Source organism: Rhagoletis zephyria, unplaced genomic scaffold, assembly GCF_001687245.7.
Source record: "Rhagoletis zephyria isolate East Lansing unplaced genomic scaffold, Rhagoletis_zephyria_1.1 Rzeph_scaffold_00022, whole genome shotgun sequence".
Taxonomy (NCBI): Eukaryota; Metazoa; Arthropoda; class Insecta; order Diptera; family Tephritidae; genus Rhagoletis; species Rhagoletis zephyria.
Genome location: NW_016157106.1, coordinates 753,204 through 771,557, shown reverse-complemented (window position 1 = coordinate 771,557; position 18,354 = coordinate 753,204). Strand labels below are relative to the sequence as shown.

At 36.8% G+C, this 18,354-nt stretch overlaps 1 protein-coding gene across 1 annotated transcript; it reads left to right on the top strand.

Annotated features, from left to right (window-relative positions):
* Positions 1-359: 359 nt before the first annotated feature.
* Or47b (Odorant receptor 47b) lies at positions 360-4,198 on the top strand. The gene is made up of 6 exons (XM_017615551.1): positions 360-568; positions 668-761; positions 2,725-3,254; positions 3,553-3,757; positions 3,819-3,977; positions 4,038-4,198. The coding sequence occupies exons 1-6, from the start codon at positions 360-362 to the stop codon at positions 4,089-4,091; spliced, it is 1,251 nt and encodes a 416-aa protein (XP_017471040.1). The 3' UTR covers positions 4,092-4,198.
* The last annotated feature ends 14,156 nt before the right edge of the window (positions 4,199-18,354 follow it).

Below are 18,354 nucleotides of genomic sequence, written 5' to 3'. Positions count from 1 at the left end.
CATTATGAATTCGGCACTGAAACTGCAGGTGTGCGCCAAGACTAATTGAGACGTGTGGCATACGGCATGCGGCAAAATATTTATGCTAATTTATGGTCGTTACCACAGGAAATTACGCAAGCCAAATGCCAACGAAATGATTCCATTAGAATGTGGCGCATATAAAAGCCAAGCGCCTAACTAACTAAACAACAGGTTCATCCTGTTTGCGAGTATTTCTGTGTACATCTGCCTAGTAGCCTAGCCTACTCATACATATCGTAGCAAAAATATTATTTTGTCCGATTGGCCATTCACCAGCTATTTACCGCCGCGAAGTGTTTTATTAACTGCTGATAAGAGCCGCTAGCGTAGTCACGATGATCCCGATCTTGAGGGAATCAACCATCAGCAACACCATTTCCGAGCATAATTTTAATCTAAACAACGGCAACATTTTTTTGCAAAACACCATAGGCATGGCAAAAACAATTTTAGAGCCTTATCGCGTGGCGCGGGAAGTGTTAAGGCGCGGTGATGATGGTCATCCATCGCATACGTGTTTGTATTATTTTCGTGCTTATATGCGGTAAGGCTGAAGTGATGCACCTGGCAAATGAATAAAAACTAATAATGGAATATCTGTATAATTGTTGTATGTATGCCTTCTTTCTGAATTCGTCTCAAGGTTACTTGGACTTTGGCCATTGCAACGCAGAGTGGAGCAGCCTCTATACTACGGTTATAATGGGCTGCTAATGACGCTTTTCGGTTTCTTTGTGGCAACCATTATTTGTGATCTCTATGAGGCGAGCGGTGATTTTGTGTTGCTGGGTGAAGATTTGGTAGTCGTTTTGGGTGTAAGTATTGTAGAGGCATGCATACACATGTACATGCATACATATATTGAAATGACTGATATGAAAATCGTGGCGTAGATGAGACGATGTACATACATTGCTGCTCTTAGAGTTACCATATTTACCTTTGGTTTTAAAACAATTAAGTCTAAAAATTAAAAGAAGTTCAAATTAAAAAATCTTTCTCATTAAAAAAAAAAAAAATATTCTAAAAATTTAAAAAAAAATATTAAAATAAAAAGTAAAAATTTGTTTCTAAAAATTAAATACTATTAAATAAAAAATATATTATTCTTTTTAAAACGCAAAAAATTAAAAGCTAAAGAATATTTAAATTAAACTTTTTTTTAACAATATAAAATCTAAAAATTAAAAAGAAAAACTAAATTGAACAAAAGAATTAAATAAGTTATTAAAAATTAAGGGGAATAGAAGAAAATATAGTTTTTATAAAAAAAAATACAATTATATGCATAAAAAAAAAATTAAATTTTACCTATCTTAGCCAGAATTGCCCTGTAGGTCTTTCCAAAGTCGGCCAAATACACAGAATGTGCTTCGATGTCGCTTCTACTTCAAGACAATGATGGCATACCGTCTCCGTGGTCAGGCCAATCCAAGAGCGGGGATTTTTATAACGCAAGAGCGCGGATTATTTTAACGGATTAGGCAACCCTTAAGCAACCTCATGTTGGTTCTATTCAAAAGATGATTAAGACTCCTACAGCTCCGCCTACTTAGTGTGTTCTGAGTTTACTCAATCGGTAATTTTAAGTCTCGAAGAAGACCAACTGAGTTCACCCTTATCCCTCGTTTATTTTTATCTCTTGTTTCTTGATGACCTCGTGGCTATATAAAACTCAAACCCTAATCAAGATTTAATCTGACACATGCCGAGCTTTCTAGCACATTGGTCTGGTAGACTGTGTCCTATTTGCCAATTGCAATATAAAACCTAACGCCGGATACATAGAAACCCACACCTGTTCGTTCAAAAAAAAGACACTGAAAATGACTCAAAAATAACTAAAGAATAAGTAAAATCAAATAATACAATAAAAATTAGAAAAAAATATTTCTCAGTCCAATAGAATTTCTTTTGATAACTTTTGATTTTGAAATTTTAGCATAAGTTATTATAAACAATTTATGAGATTGAAAACGAAAAACGTGGAGAGCATGCAATACAAAGTATTAGATTTAATTAGCAATAGTCAAACTACATAACGTAGTATTTGTCAACGTTAACTTAGACCTAAAATTTCTAAAGAGCCAATTTAAAAATCTTAATATATAATACGACAAATGAAAACCAATGAAATTCTCTACCGTATAAACCGTATATACATCGCTTTCCGATAGGGCTTTTAGTTTCTGACAAATTAATTAATCATTTCACTTTTTTTTTTATTTTTTAATGAAAAAATTAAAAAAAATCAAACTTTAACAGAACAAAAATTAAAAATATAACAGGTTCGTGCCAAATTTTTGCGTTTGTACTAAAGCCTGTTCTGTTACAAAAAAAAATCAAGTTTCTGATGAAGAAAAGCGATAGATAAATACGAAATAATGAGTGGTCAAATGAAAATCCGAAAAGATTTTTTTTTTATGAAATACGAGTAGTAAAGCGTGTAACTCGGGTGTAACCTTCTTTCCTGCTCATTTTTCATACACAAAACCTTGCGTATTTTTATGAATTTTTAGTAATTTTTATCGCTTTCGAGTCAGCAAGAATTGACCTACATTATGTATCTATCTTTCTGAGCACGTCCACTGCCATATCAGAGAATTTTCATCGAATTTCGCATACTGCGCTATGTGGTATATTTTCTTTTGCAAAATCTTTTATGTAAACACATTCATAGTTCAAATTTTATCTTTTCAGCTTTATTTGATTCTCTTCAAAATGTTTCTCTACCGCTCTAGCATAGCCGAAATCGACAGCATAGTTAATGAATTTGATACACTTCATGCTAAGTATGCGCATGCGCTATTACCAAAGAGCCAGAGTAATCGCCGTATACGGCAATGGCAGCGCAATTTCTTTATCGGTGAAATCGTTTTGACCACCGGTTTTTTTATTTTAAGCTTCTTACTCTTTGCTGCTATGAGCCTACAACCGTTATTCTCCCACCAAACGTTACCTTTCAGATCGAAATATCCTTTCGGGCTAGACAATCGCGACGAGCATCCCATCGCCTTTGCTTGCATCTATGCATTTCAATGCTTCTGTGTGCTCTACATGCTGGTGTCCATAGTTGTGATGGATTCATTGGGTGGAAATTGTTTCAATCAGACGACGCTGAATTTACGTATTTTATGCGAGAACATACGGAACATACGTGGCGGCGCTACGGAAGAAGTTATTTGGCATGAGTTGAGAGTAACTGTGGAGTTTCATCAGCAAATTATTGGGTGAGTCAGGAAAATTGACCTAAAAACGCAAAGCTTTAAAAATTATGTTATATACGGTTTTGAAAAAATTGAGATGGACTTATCGGGGTCTAATGAAATTAACTGAAGATTCTAGAGACGTATCCAGCGTCATCTTCGGCCTTAGGTTTGTATAATACAGGAAGAAGAAAGGATGAGAGGTTAGTCCAGCATTGATCGAGGTCAAGGGGAAATACATCCTGGCAACAAGAAGATGTGCAGTACATCCACGGGTTGAACCAAACGTTTGTTCATCTTTGGTACAATTATTTCTTTTCAGGCTTATTGATCACCTCAATGATGTCTTCTATTGGAATTATGTCTCACAAATGGGCGCAAGCACTTTTATGATTTGCCTGACAGCATTTGAGGCACTCCTAGCAAAGGATCAGCCCATGGTGGCAATGAAATTCCAGATGTATATGTTCTCAGCATTCATGCAGCTATTCTATTGGTGCTCGATGGGTAACAGGACCTACTATGAAGTAAGTAGGTGACAGGGATTTCAAGGACAACATTTCCATTACAATTTTTTTTTAATTTCAGTCAATGGAAGTAGCAACCGCCGCTTTTCAGGTACACACTTGGTACAATCATTCACCGCGCTTGCAACGCAATCTGATGTTTATGATTAAACGCGCTCAAAGGCCTTTAGAGTTTCGCGCAAAACCTTTTTTCGGATTTACATTTGCTTCGTTTACGAGCGTAAGGGGACAAGCTACTTATGCATATTTTTATATCGCTGACTTTTGTGACTACTTACAGATTCTGAGCACCTCATATTCATATTTTGCCTTGCTGCGCACAATGAGTGATTAATTTTATACAAAATACGAAAACGATGGAATTATAGTATTCAGAGCCACGGAATCAACAAAAAATCGTTTATATTGAGATCTTTAATAAAAAAAATTATAATAATAAATATAAGAAAAATCCGATCTGAATAACTCAGTGAGAGGGGAGCCCAGTATATTTGCATTTATGTATTTATTTAAAAAAATATTTTTAATCGAACAAAAAGGTGGGTAGGCATTGTGGCAATTGGTAAAGTTCTTTTACCACCTCTGCATAGTTGCAAGCAACGGAGAGTCCGCGAAAAACTCTAGAAGCATTGTCCGGAGGATGCATCAGACTAGGCCGAGCATACTTTGAAGTAGGGTTGCCAATATTTTCTAAGAAATTTAAAGTACTTTTTCAATAAAAAATCTGAAAAAATATAGTACACTTCAAATAAATATAGTATTATATTTAAAAGAAAATCTAAAACGCTTTTTAAGTGACATATTTTTTCTTTCTCATGAATTTCCTCTTTATATTTCTTTGAAAGTATCATATGCCATAACGCAATCAATATTTAAATTGATATAAATCAAAAGTTCATTTTTATTAGTGAGGTACCAGCTTTGTTTCTCTCATCTCGCCATTTGACATGGCGGTTGAGAAGTGCAGGTGTAAAAATTTCATAAATTTAATGAAGAAAATTTTAACACATGCACCAATACATTGCATGCATTAAGGCGCCTGGTGTTAGCAGTCGCGCCTAAACTCGATCAATAAAATTCCCATTGTTTACCTTTATGGCTTTAATGAAGAGAAATGGCAGATTCGTCGAAAACTGCGATTATAAAGTAATCTTCTTCTTCCAAAGTGGTACATAGGGCATCTACTACGCCAGCTCGCCTTCTGTTTCGGTTTCGGGCAATGGCTTTGAGCTCCTTCCAGTTTATCCCGAGTTGCTTCATCTCTCGATCGACTGTTCTTTTCCACATTTCGCGTGGCCTGCCGAGAGGCTTGCCTCTGCCGATTAAGGGATTCGATTCCAAGGCCTTCTTAGCAATACTGCCGCCTTCTTTACGCAGATTGTCGCCTATCCACTAGCATTTCTTCCTTCAAAACCAGATGTCAAGGGGCTCAATGTTAGCCTTTCCTGCCGACCTTTCTCCTAAAAATGGAATCAATTTGTTTTATTTATGAAGCGCTGAAGATCGAAAATTTTTAACGAGCTTTTGAGTCTGAAAGATTTTTGAAACATATTTTATGAAGAAAACGTTACGTGTTTTCTGAGTTCCGTCAATCCTGGACAGTGGCAGAGAAATTGTTCGACGCCTTTCGATTTCCTCTTCGTCCCGATAACTAAAACAGGAGTTGATGTTGGAAAGTCTTCTAGCTTGTATGCCCATAAGGATATGACCATTGTCCATTCTGAACAGAAAGCCTTCCACAAGAGTGAGGACGCTAGATCTACTTTTTCTGAGTCTAGGCCAGATTTCACTTGCCGATATCTAATATTTTCCACGGAATATATCTTGTGTCCCTTCACAGAGAGCGAAATCATTTTCTAAAGTTTCTGTTTAGATGAAGAGTAGTGCTCCGGAATGAGCATACATGCCACCTCTTTTAGAATATAATTGGGAGAACCATCGCTGTTATATCCAGTAGTAATATAAGGAAGTGATGGCCTTCGTGGATTTTTGGTCTGCAATATGATACAAGGTGAGTTTTCCGTCCAAGATGATACCCAGTTATCTAACTTCGTACACCATTTAGTGAAGGAAGTTGGTATTGGGAAATTTTGTACTAATTTGTGAACAGATTCGCGACTGTGATGGAGCATGATTGGATTGGACCAGCTCCCCTTCCATAAGGTTTCTGCAAGACAAAGAGCATTCTAGTTAGGCTGATTCAAAAATTCTTGAAGGAGTATACCTACTACTGTTATACCAAGATCTTCAATCAAGGAAAATAAATTTGAATAACATTATTTACATTTATTGCAACACGCACACATTTTGAGGTATTTTACCGTTCAAGCTTGAACTTTACACATTCAAATTGTTTGGAATTTGCGTTCATTGCCAAATGCATCTATTTTAATTCCAAAATAAATTGGTGCTTCTCAAATAAACTAATCCCTCACAAAATAACTTTGCATATCTGGCACCGTTGATCGAAAATTGCGTTATTAGATCATACTACCAACATTGTTGCCCACGGTGTAATGAGTTTATGCAAAACATCAATTTTCTGCTTACATGGCGATCATTCCGATCATTTGCCTCCATACGACTCCAAAAAGATTTGTACTAATTTGGCATACAACGGACGAGAGCCGAAAGCAATAAGGCGGAGGTCAAATATTACGCATTGATAAGCATCGGATTGGCAGTTAACCGCTACTGCAACCAAGAGCATATCAAATAAGGCGCGACGTCCATCGGTGATCGGCGATCGGCCATAGATCGACAATTTCCCGGGGGCAGTCTACACTATGCCACAATAGTACGTCATATGCGTTGACGTTGCTAAAATATGCATACATTCCATGGTGCTGGCCTACAAGATGGTCAGATAGACAGACAGACAGCCAGCATGCCAGCTAGCGCATTGAGGATCGCCTTAACTGGATCACTTTGATCAATAGTTTGATATACAAAACTGAAAAGCAATAGCAATAAAAACAGCGCAACCAAAACAAAACTGTTTCGCAATATCTACGCTGTTACATACTTGGCGATGCACATGGGCGTACTGCTTGAAAATGCGCGCCCGTAAACCCGTTTAAGCTTTGCCCCAGGGTGGGTACAAAGTGGGGCATTGCCGTAATATGTGCTTATACGAGTAATCCTGGACGTATGTACATATGTATGTAAGTAAGTGAGGCGGAGCGAACGCACAGTTACGTTGCTGACGTTATTGCGACGACGATCGCAAGCGATCAGCGCTACGACATTGACGACGAACACAACGACAACAGCGGCGTTGTTGCGATGCAGCACATTTGACATGCAATTTCAGAATTCAGTTATTCAAATATGTACAGTGCTGGAAGGAAGTGGAGACGGAGCGCTGCATGTCCATGTGTTTGCCGGCCGTGTTCGCCGCCAAGAGTACAACCCACAGCTTGGACGCCTTGATCTGGCAGTGGCGGTGGGCGCAATATCAATTCAACAAACCGATTAAACAGCATACAAGTCGATCGATTCACCAGCCAGCCAGCCAGCCAGCCAGACGATTGCGGTTTTGTTATTGGCTCGTGCGGAGTGGAGTGAAGTGGAGTATGTGTGTGTGTGCAGTTGTTTGTGCGCATATATATTTATTCAACTATTCAGTGGCAACTGGCATGGCTGCACCGCAAACCACTGACACATGTCCAGCTGAGCTGAGCGTGCTGTTGGACAGCTTTGGCAGCAGCAGCAACAAAGACACCACCACCACCACCAGCAAAAGCCAGGTGAACTGGCCGCCTAGACGCCTGTGGTCCCAGCGACCATGACAACAACGGTAACGGCGACAATTCAAACAGCCAACCAAGCAATCGGCCAGTTAACTGGATTCCGGCGCGTAAGATGCTTGCAACATGTGGCAGCAAGCGTTACTCGTACTTGTATCGATGAAAGATTTGTTTAGGAGTCAGCTTGTGGTCGTCGGCATTCGATTACTATTCGCTGCACTTCTGCATAGATTGCGTCTATTGCGACTATTGTGCATATTGAGAGCAGTTGCTCCTGCTGCTATTTTTTGCTGTTGTTGTTGGTTTTATTATTTCTGTAAAATATGCAGTTTATTTTTTTGTGGACATGTTTAACGTCACTTTTGCGTAGAGAATGTGTGTTGAGTAGCTGCTAATCAGGATTGGTATCATCTATATTTGTGGATGCTGCTCTGTGCACATACTATGTATGCATGTGTGCGCTTGCGTTTTTCTGATGTAGATTAAAAGTCAGCGCGTGCATTTGTTATTTATTGTATGTATGTATTATGCAGAGTTGTAGACAAAAAAAATAAAAGTAGGAAACAATAAATAAATCCTGCTGGTCCATTGGCATTGAACGGTGGTTTGGCCATTCGCTTGTGGCAGCTTGTCGGTACCTGCAAAGCCTTGGAAAATGTTTATTTTAATAAATAGTATGTATGTAGCTATAGTAGAAAGATTCATAGAATAAAAATGCTAATGCTATGCCAGCTAATATTTGGATCAAATGCTTGTAAGGCAGCTGACATATGGGGTTCGCTATGCATTCCATCCTTGATTTTCATCCATCGCTTAATATTGAGGCGCAATTGTCTTGAGATGCCTCCTAGCCTTGTCCGTACTGCTTGGTAATGTGTGCAAAAATGTCTACTTTCGTCCAGTTAGCAGAGTATTTTAGATACATCGGACAGCGAAATTAGGTACAAGTTAAGTTATAACGAAAAGAAGGAAGCTTATCCACATTCTCTAAGCTCAAGTTTGATGACAAAATTATAATATAATGACACCTTTTCATGGGTCAATGAGGACATGTGAACAGGTAGTCCACAGCCAGCACGTATTACTGTCACATAAAGTATTTAGTGGAATTCGAAAGGATTGGTTAATCATGAATCCATTCTGTGTAGGGAGTTGTAGTGTTCACACAAATGACTTGGAGTGCGTCTCATGCTAATCCAGTCGCCTTTAGGACAATCTTGAAAGTCAAATCAGACTCGCTGTTAACCGAAACCTCCAATACAAAGCCTTCGTCATCCACATATTTACAAATTTATATCCACGAATACGGCTCTTCATTCCTTGATCCCAATTATGGAGGGTTGACTTGAAATTATGGATTGTACCCCATTAGCATTTTTCACGCAGTGAGTAGGGAGCGCTTCCAGCAACGTACTCCGAATGAATAGACAAGACCTTAGTGTAATTCATTCATCAGCCGAAGGGCAGTCGACATTGTCACCCCACTGGATTATAACAGTGAATCAAATGTTTTAGCATGTTGTGGAGAATAGATACAAGATTACTGCGTATACGAACGATGTTGCAGTAGGGGTTTGGAATAAGTAAGTTTACCCAGATCTCTAGAAGAGTACTCTATCGCTTCACTCAACTGGTTAATAAACTTCGGCTTGTAGGTAAGCACAGCTATGAACGAGTACAGATTTGTTCACGGTAAGCCGCTCTGAAATTAATACACAGCGGAACGCTTTAAAAAATTCAGCAGTAGAGCGTTTTACTTAAAAAAGGCGATAGGATTTTGAGGAGGATATTATGGTAATTTTCCGTCCAATTATATTCTTCAAAAGGCCCCGAATCGCGTATACACTGAACCGTTTGTTCGACGTCCACTGGCGCCAGAAATGCGTTCACCACAAGGGTCTAGTAACGTCATACGAGGGATGGTACCAAGCATTAAGAGCTAAAGGTAACCGGAGCCAAATTAAGTTTAGAAATATCAGTTATCTCAATTGTTCTTTCACCAAGAATTGAATGGCGACGACAAAGAAAAGTACTTAATGCCTTGTTCGGGCTTTAAAGATTGGAAGAAGATATGGTATTAGCCCAAAAGAAAGAACGTTGTCCAAAAACGAAATGAGAGCCAAATTGAAAAGAGTTTTCGAAGTGAAGTAAAGAAGCGCGTGGTGGTTTTAGGTATGAAATTGTACTTTTAGAATTTGGATTTTTACTTATGCTGGATTTCCACTGGGAATTAAATGGGGGAGGGGGAAGGGGGGGGTGGGGGTTTGGGCGTTTAACTACGTGTTTTAATACATAGACGCCATATTATACATACATATGCGCCATATTAAAACACACCCCGTGCGTCCGCCACTGACTGACTTGTAGTTTAACACCCAAAACCCCCCGCTGGATCCACCACTGATCGGTGTTAATGCTGGTTGCTAAAAGAACGAAGTCGTATACTTTTCAAAGTTGTAACTTTCGACAGTGACGTGAAGATGCTTATGCTGTGACTGTTTGTGGGATGACAGGAGCAACTTTACGCTCTTTTCAAGTATTGTGCCTGAGCGGTTCAGTAACGAAATCACATGAAATGCATCACCTTGCCTGAAGCCTCGTTTGAGATCAAAAGGCTCGGGGAGGTCTTTTCCAATTCTGCAGGAGGTGGTGATATTACTTACTACTATTTATAAAAAGACAATTATGCAGAAATATGCTTAAATTGTTTACTTTTATTAATTTAAAAAAAAAAATCTTCTTACCAGCGAAAGCTTAGAGGATCAGTCGACATGGTCTTACTATGCTGCATATTAATCACTAACTTAAACGCTGAATCAAATCACGTCAGCAGCACCTTTTCTAGCCAAGAGTACTTCCAGCCGGTAATAGATATGTGCCGGACCTCCTTCCCCATCCTCCAAATTTATCAACTTACCAAAATATTTCTATCTCTCAGCTAATTTTCGGAAAACTCCTGGTCCCTGAAATCCCCGATATCGGGGAAGGTAAAAAGTAATAGTACAACTCTCTTCTAATATTTAGGGTCAGTTTTTCAGTGCTAGTTCAAACCTTGATCACGCAAACTGCGTTTACATATATTGAACAGGTTGCTGACATTTGATTGGCTACTCTTCGCTCGAGCTCGAGCGCTCAAACTAAGTTTAAAAGACAGCCGTGCGCTGTAAAATAGAAGACTTCATTTATAAGTGAACCAGTCAGAATGCCACTAACAGCACCTCGTGCAAAGATCAGAAACTCTTTATCCTTGACATTTTGGATAGATTGTGGTTGGGCAACAAAGACATTGACCACGGATGTGTTGTTCAAGAAAACTAGGCCATAGCCAAAGTTTCCCCTTAGCGTCAATTAAGTGACATTTGAGGTCACAGAAAAAGCTTTCTTTTCGGAATTGTCAAATAGCACTTACTTTTATAGCATTTTGCGAGCAACTAAATATTTTGTAAATTCGTTTGTAAGCCCATTCATCAGAATACTAGACTGATTAAAAAATAGAAGCTGGCATTACTTTCAAACTTTTCAAAAGGATGTGAAAATGTGAAAGTCTGCTTTAAATAAACTCATTAGTCACCGATTGAAAAGCTCAGAGCAAACATAAAAAACGATTATTTACTATCAAAAAAATTCTAAATGCGCCAGACATAATAAATGTTCAGTGATTCTTAAAATATGATGAACGTGTATGCAAGAAGACTAATAAATGCATGTGCTGCGCCAATTGTGAGCGAATAACATACAGTGGTGGAAAAATAAATAGGGATACGACATTTTTTTTTTAATTTTGCCTATTTTTCCTTCCTTTCCTTCGTTTATTTAATATTTATTATTTTTATATAAAATTATAGCTCATTGTCTAACAAAAACCCATTTAAATTCATATTTCAAACGTTGTGCAAAAATTATGAAAATTCTGCAGAATTGCATGTAAATTTTCCACTAATTAACCAGATTTTTCAGAACCTTTTTGAGTATGCAGTTTTCTACCCCATTCAATTTTTTGTAGAATGAAGTGTAAGTTATACATTCAGAATACAAATTATTAAAAATTAAGGCGATTTCTTGGGAAATTCAAACTTGCACTGGCACTAAAATTTAATGGGCTATAAAACTGCATATTCAAAAAAACTCTAAACAATCTGATTGAAAAGTTGAAAATTTAGATGCAAGTTTTCAGAAGTTTTGTAATTTTTGCAAAAATTTTTAAATATGAATTTATATGGTTTTTGTTAGATAAGGGGCTATAATTTTATAAAAAATAATAAATATTAAATAAACAAAAGCAAAATAGGAAAAATTTGTATATTTCCATATTTTCTAGTACGTTTAGTCGTTGGCCTTTATGTTGTACATGCAGTATATACAAACTAAAAACCTTCGACGGCAAAATAATAAACGAACAAACAAATACCGCATCGGATGTTATATTCGAACCCTTAAAATTAATTTACGAGAAAAAGAAAAATAACAACAAAACAACAGGCATGGACACTCCGAACACACCACAAGGTACCACCAGGACAAAAATCACCGACTTTTGCCTACCTGCAGGCAAAAACTATACAGAGACAACATGACGGATATTAGTATCGAGACAGCGAAGATTAACCTATTACCTGCTTCTAAAAAAGGACACCAAGGCAATTCTAATAATTAATCATGGACGAAAATCACATTACCTAAGATAAATGAACATAAATTAAGGACAAAAAGTCCAACCAGACAGAACGAAAAATGACACTGAAGATGGCACAATGCCGAAACCGGTTTGTCTGCAAACCAAACTTGACAAGGGATGACGGAAATTCCTTCCAAAATAAATCATCTTACCACCCTGTCGGAAAAATCAACCAACACCAACTTAAAAAATTTGTATTAATTTTATATATGAATACTGGACAATTTTCTACTACAGGAAACAGAAAATAGAAAAGGGAAACCAAACCAAAATTTTTGACTGTTTTTTTTTTTTGTGTTGAAGCAGTTTACTAAACCCAGTCCAAACCAGTGTATCTACTACATTTTGTCTCCATTATCATCTAACGGCAGGCTCAGTACATAAGAGGGAATTTAAAGAGATGGTTGGTGTCTTCGGGCATATTGGTCTCCGATGATGGCATTCAAGAGATGAGAGTTGACGAAGGTGTTGATTGATTCTCGATATTTGTATATTCGGTATAGTTCAACGGGTGGTGTATTTTCATTCACAAGACCGTTCTAAGTTCTAATGCTCGAGTTCTCCCAGCAAAGGACCATTAAATGTGAACTTATTCAATAATAGTTTTTCTGTAATCCAAAATACTTCAAACTAATTTTGCCTCATTGAGTTCCAAATTAAAGCCTATTTTTAGCAGTCATATTATAATTTTTGGTCTTGATTTATGACTAACAGCAACTGTAACTATAGAGAAAATATATAAAATAAAACCGATTTTTTCATAATTATTTTAATATAATATTTATAATTTTTTTCAAATTGCAATTTTACAAATAACTCGCAAACCGGTTTTTGAAGAAGGCGAATAATCGAACACCCTTGCTTGCATGTACTCGTTTATATGTAAGTAGAATATTTCTCTAATTGCGCCATGCTAAAAAATGATGACCAACTACTTAACTGGAATATTAAGAAATTCAAAAGTGTCCACTTTTCTGCAGCTTTTCACCACAAAATATGGCAGCAAGTCAGCGAGTCGAGCAACTTATTTTTTTTTTTTTTTTTTTGCAATCGAGAAGTAGCACAACTTCGCCGGCGTATTCTAATGATCCTACAACATTCACTCTTATTATTATCGTTATTATTATTTTCATTATTATTATTCAACGTTTTTGCCTCAATCAACAGATTGGACGATGCATCTACAACTGCAACAACAAATCAGTTAAAAAAGTGGTAAGCAAAATCTTCATTAACAACAACAAACTGTTGGAACTTATGAAATGCAAAAGCGGATTTTAGCGTAGAAACATTTTGCCACCATTCGCTGGAATAATGCAATCAAGCGCCGTTGGAGAAACGCAAAAAACAAAAGCATCTCCGATCAAAAGCATCGCTGCTACAATTCGAGACAATGCGAAACAATTGCAAATAGAGACAATACAATTTGCAATAATTGTTGCTGACACTGTTAGCGCTTCGATGTTAATACTAGATATTGTTGCAACATTGACGCCGATATTGTTGTACAAGCTGACTTGCGAACTCACTTCAGTGGGGCTAACGCCAAAGCATTTGTTTCTCTTTTCATCGCCTTGCGCTTTTCTGCTCCTCCCTTACCTCCTTTTTCTGTTTCTTCTCCTTCTTTCCTCCTTCCTTTCCCTTTACTTTTTCCATTTCTCATTTCTCATTGCAGTAGGCTACCGTTTAATGTGTCGTCAATAGAAGTGTTAGCAATACAACGACACCAACAACAACAACAAAAACAGCAGCAACAATGAAAACTTCTTTGTTTGCTGCTCCTTGGCTAATCTGCCATAGTAACTACAACGGCAATTATTTTACAACTGTATCGGCGATTTGTGGTACAATGGCGTTTGTGTTGCAAACACACCGACAACAGCATTTTCCACTTACTTTATTGTTGCTCTTCCTTTGGTGTTTTCATTTGAACCTGTCTCAATTCGTGTCGGCTGTTTTGACAGCTTCTATTTGTTGGCGTTTCTATTAAGGCCTCTTTGTTTACAAGGCAGCTGTTTGCATTGCTTCGTTTTTGGCTATTTGTAATTGATTAGATTTTAGCTTGATCTGCAGCGCATCACTTAATTACGGCAGAAGACTGAAAAGTGTGCTTTAGCTATCCAAAAAAAAAGCGTGTATTCTTTCAGCACAATTCATTTTATTTAACATTTCTAAAATTTTTTTTTAACTTTTTCAAAGACTTTAAACTTTGTATGTTTTCTATCGATGACCACTTCATTAACACGAACTTTTAGTTACTAGGGTGTCGCTTGATCAAAGAGCAAACAGTCACATTGATCATTTTGTTATAGATAAAAGATAAGTAACGAGGTATGTACTTTCTGCAGTAAAGTCATTTCCTATTTGATGCAAATTCCCAAACATTTAGATGCAGTTTTTAATTGCCGAAAATTTATGTTAAATGACAAAAATAGTATGTCCGCTTGTTGAACGATCAAAAATGTAAATATGCCCACTTTTGAAATTATCAAAAAATTTATGTTTTTTACTTAAGTGAGCAAAAAGTTTAAAAATTACTCAATTTTTCCCCTAGTTCATACACACATATATTAACAAAAGCTAAATTTCAGTTTTTAAGTAATCCAAAAATTTTGCACAGTTTTTAAATGGCCAAAAAATGTTGCCAAGTCTTTGAATGGTTAAATTTTTTACCCAGTTTATAAATTAATATAAAAAAATATCAGTTTAAAAATTAAGAAAGAATTTATGTCTACATTTTAAATGGCCGAAAATGTATGTCCAGTTTTAAATGATTACATTTTACATCCAGTTCATAAGCTAACAAAAATTTAATATAAATTTGTCTTGTTTATACATATATGACCATAGATTTATGTCTAATTTTTAGATCTCCAAATTGTACGTATAAATTTTAAAGGACGAAAAATGTATGCCCAGTTTTAAAATGATTAAATTTTACACCAAGTTCATAAGCTGGCAAAAATTACATTTCAGTTTTTTAAGTGGCCAAATAAATTATGACTAGTTTTTAAATTACAAAAAATGTATGTCCTGTTTTTTAATGATCAAAATTTTAAGCCCACATTTTAAATGGCCAAAATTGTATGCCTAGATTTAAAAGGACCCTAAAGTTATTACCAGTTTTTAAATGATAAAATCTTACACCCCGTTTATAAATGAAAAAAAGAATTAAATTTAAATTTTTAGGTCACGAAATAAATATGCCTCATTTTTATATGACCAAAAATGTATATCTAGTTTTTATATATTTAGTTAAAATTTATGCCATTTTGAAATGAACAATAATTTGCGTCCAGTTTTCGAATTTTCTAGATTGCCAAAAATCTAAGTTCGGCTTTTACTTTCAAGAGCCAATGTCAGTGTTTTTCGCCTGTTTGGCTTTGAGCGTAGGATAGCTACTGAAAAGGACCGCTGACAGTGTTTTTCTCCAGGATCAAGACATCAATTAGGTAGATATGTTGTTCTTCGAAACGACTAATATTTCGCTATTTTTAGTAAACCGCCACACTGCTTTTCGTATCTTTTTTTTGTTTAATTTTTACATATGAATAACATATTACCCACTTAGCAATTATTTCCGCTGCATGATTACACAATCGGTCAATATTTCATCACCACCTGCAGCAAGTCTTTGGCGTCCCATACCAATTACATTTTAACGGTTACTTTTTCAAACTTGTTGTTGCTGCTTACGGGAGCTACATAACATAGCCAATAAGAAGAATTGAGTTGTCCTGGGGTGGGTGAAAAACTTGCACTAAATATCCTTCTAGCTCCATTGAAATGCGCCTGCGCCATGGCCCCAAATTATGGCAAACATTTATTAATTTCAGATATTTGCATGTTCAATACCGCCCCACTGCGGTAAATGGAACCGCCCATGCGCATGCGCCTACTCATTTTGGCATATGGCATGTGGCATGCGACGTGTGGCATGCAACATGCTGATACTTGCATGTTCATAGAAACTCCGCAAGTGGTCGATATCAAGTGGCATGTGGGAAGTGGTGGGCTATATATTTACCGTGCCGTGTGCACTCTTCATTGTGTGGATGCCTGAATTAAAGGGGCGGTGTGGCGCCTTTGGGTACATTTGTTTTGCCTTTAATTGTTGCCAACGGCCCGTGGACACGATAATCTAATGGTGCCGGAATTTTTGACTTCGAAAACCAAATATCGGTAGCTGTTACAACAACAAGACTAGTTCTCTTTGTGCTAAGCTTAGACGAAGCAATGCAAAATAGAGCGCCGCTCTTCAGCTTGTAGAAATAATCGGAAATGTTGGCAATAAAAATTGTAAAAAATAGTCGCGCAATATAGGCAAGTACATATGTATGTAGTAAAAGAACGCAAAAAAACGAGAAGCAATAAAATGTGCGCAATCCAGAAAACTAACGTTTTAAACCAGATAGTACCGCTCCAAAAAAGAATGCCGCTCAAAAGCAGCAGCAAATAGCAGGTAAGCATTCCTGATTCCAGATGTTGGCTGCTGCCTGGCTACAAATGCACCCTGTTTGTTGTTGCTATTATTGGTTTTCATTTAGCTTGCTAGCACTCGCCCGATGGCCGACGGACGACAACATCTCAACGGCATACAAATAAGCTTAGTGGCAATAACAAAAAACACGAAAGCGCTACGAGGCTGCTAGAAAAGTATAAGTGCCAGGGGACAGCAGCGGAATTGAATTCCGTCTCTAAATAAGAGCAATGTAACTGGTCTCTACTGTTAGGCATATGGGTACGTGTGCCAGTAGCAGCATTAAATGCAACAGTAAAGCGCAATGTGGCAAGTGTGTTTGCGCGTACAACAATAGGTATGCGGCAGCAACAACAAGCGCCACAGCAGGGATGCAACAAGCGGCATTTGTCTGCAATTCAATTGAACAGTTTGTGACACACATTTATGTATGTACGACGTGCTATGCAACGTTATGCGGCGCGGTCGATGTTTTTGTTTGTTTTTTGTTTAAAATATACGAATTAAAGAAATACGCACACAAGAATCACATTGAAGAATTAATGGAAAGACGACATAAGCCTGGGTTAAGGGCCCATGGCGATTTTTAGAGATGGTCTCACACTCCTAGCTCACCAGTGTTGGTCTATTTGACCGCTATAGCAGTTTTCAGGCTAAATTCATTACAATAGAGGATGCCGTTCTGGGGCTCATAACCTCTAACTCTAATCACGACCTACATACATACATACTATATGTGATCTCACCGGACAGCAAATGCTGCAATTAACAGGGCAGTCCTGGCTACGATAGTTGGAAGTCTTTTGTGGGACAATTAAAATACAATAAGCGATATAGTTTGAAAGATATTGTTGATTCTGACACGAAGGCTTACAAAAAAGCTCCCTTACCAACTTTCATGGTGAAAACTTCTTTTCTAATTTGTTTATTGTTTCTTTTCTTTACAGGCTTTTATTACGTTGCGCCTGTTTGTAATCAAATCTTGCAATAAATTTTTAACCAACTTCCAGATGAGCTAGAGAATTGAAACTTCAAATATGACTCAGAACTCGTTGACAATGCAATATGAGGGCTAAATTAAACCGCTAGGTAGGGCAAGTGTGGAGATATTTGAAGATAACGTATTCATAGTCCAATGTGGTTTATATTTAAAATTTATATTACTTAAATGAAAGGAAATAACTTAAAAAAAATTTTGCGGTTAGGAGGTGTAGGGGTCGATTTTTTATTTTTTCTAATTAACCAATAATATGTACTATAAGCTTGTCCACAAAAGCTTGTTTACCATGGGTAAATTGTTGTTGTCCTTCCACAATATTTTTCATAAAATACGGTCTCAAGCTCATTAAAAGTTTTTGAATATAATAACTTCTTTAATTTAATTTTTAGGTTTTATTGACCACGGCTCTATTCTGCATCAATGACAAATTCTTGTCACAGTTTTTATTACGGAAAAATATATGAAAAATTTTAAAAAGGAAAAGTTTAAAAAATTGTTGCCAACAGTAGAAAATTGGGCTATTAAGTTTAGAATCCACCAGCTCCCAAGAAAAATTAAAAGAAATATTTTTCATTACTTCAGTTGCTTGAAAAAGCATCTTGCATTTCGTGTAAATTTTCTTGAAGAAATACATATGTAAGTATATGATTTAAGAAATTTCGATAGAAGAAAACTTCTTTTCCATTTCTTGTG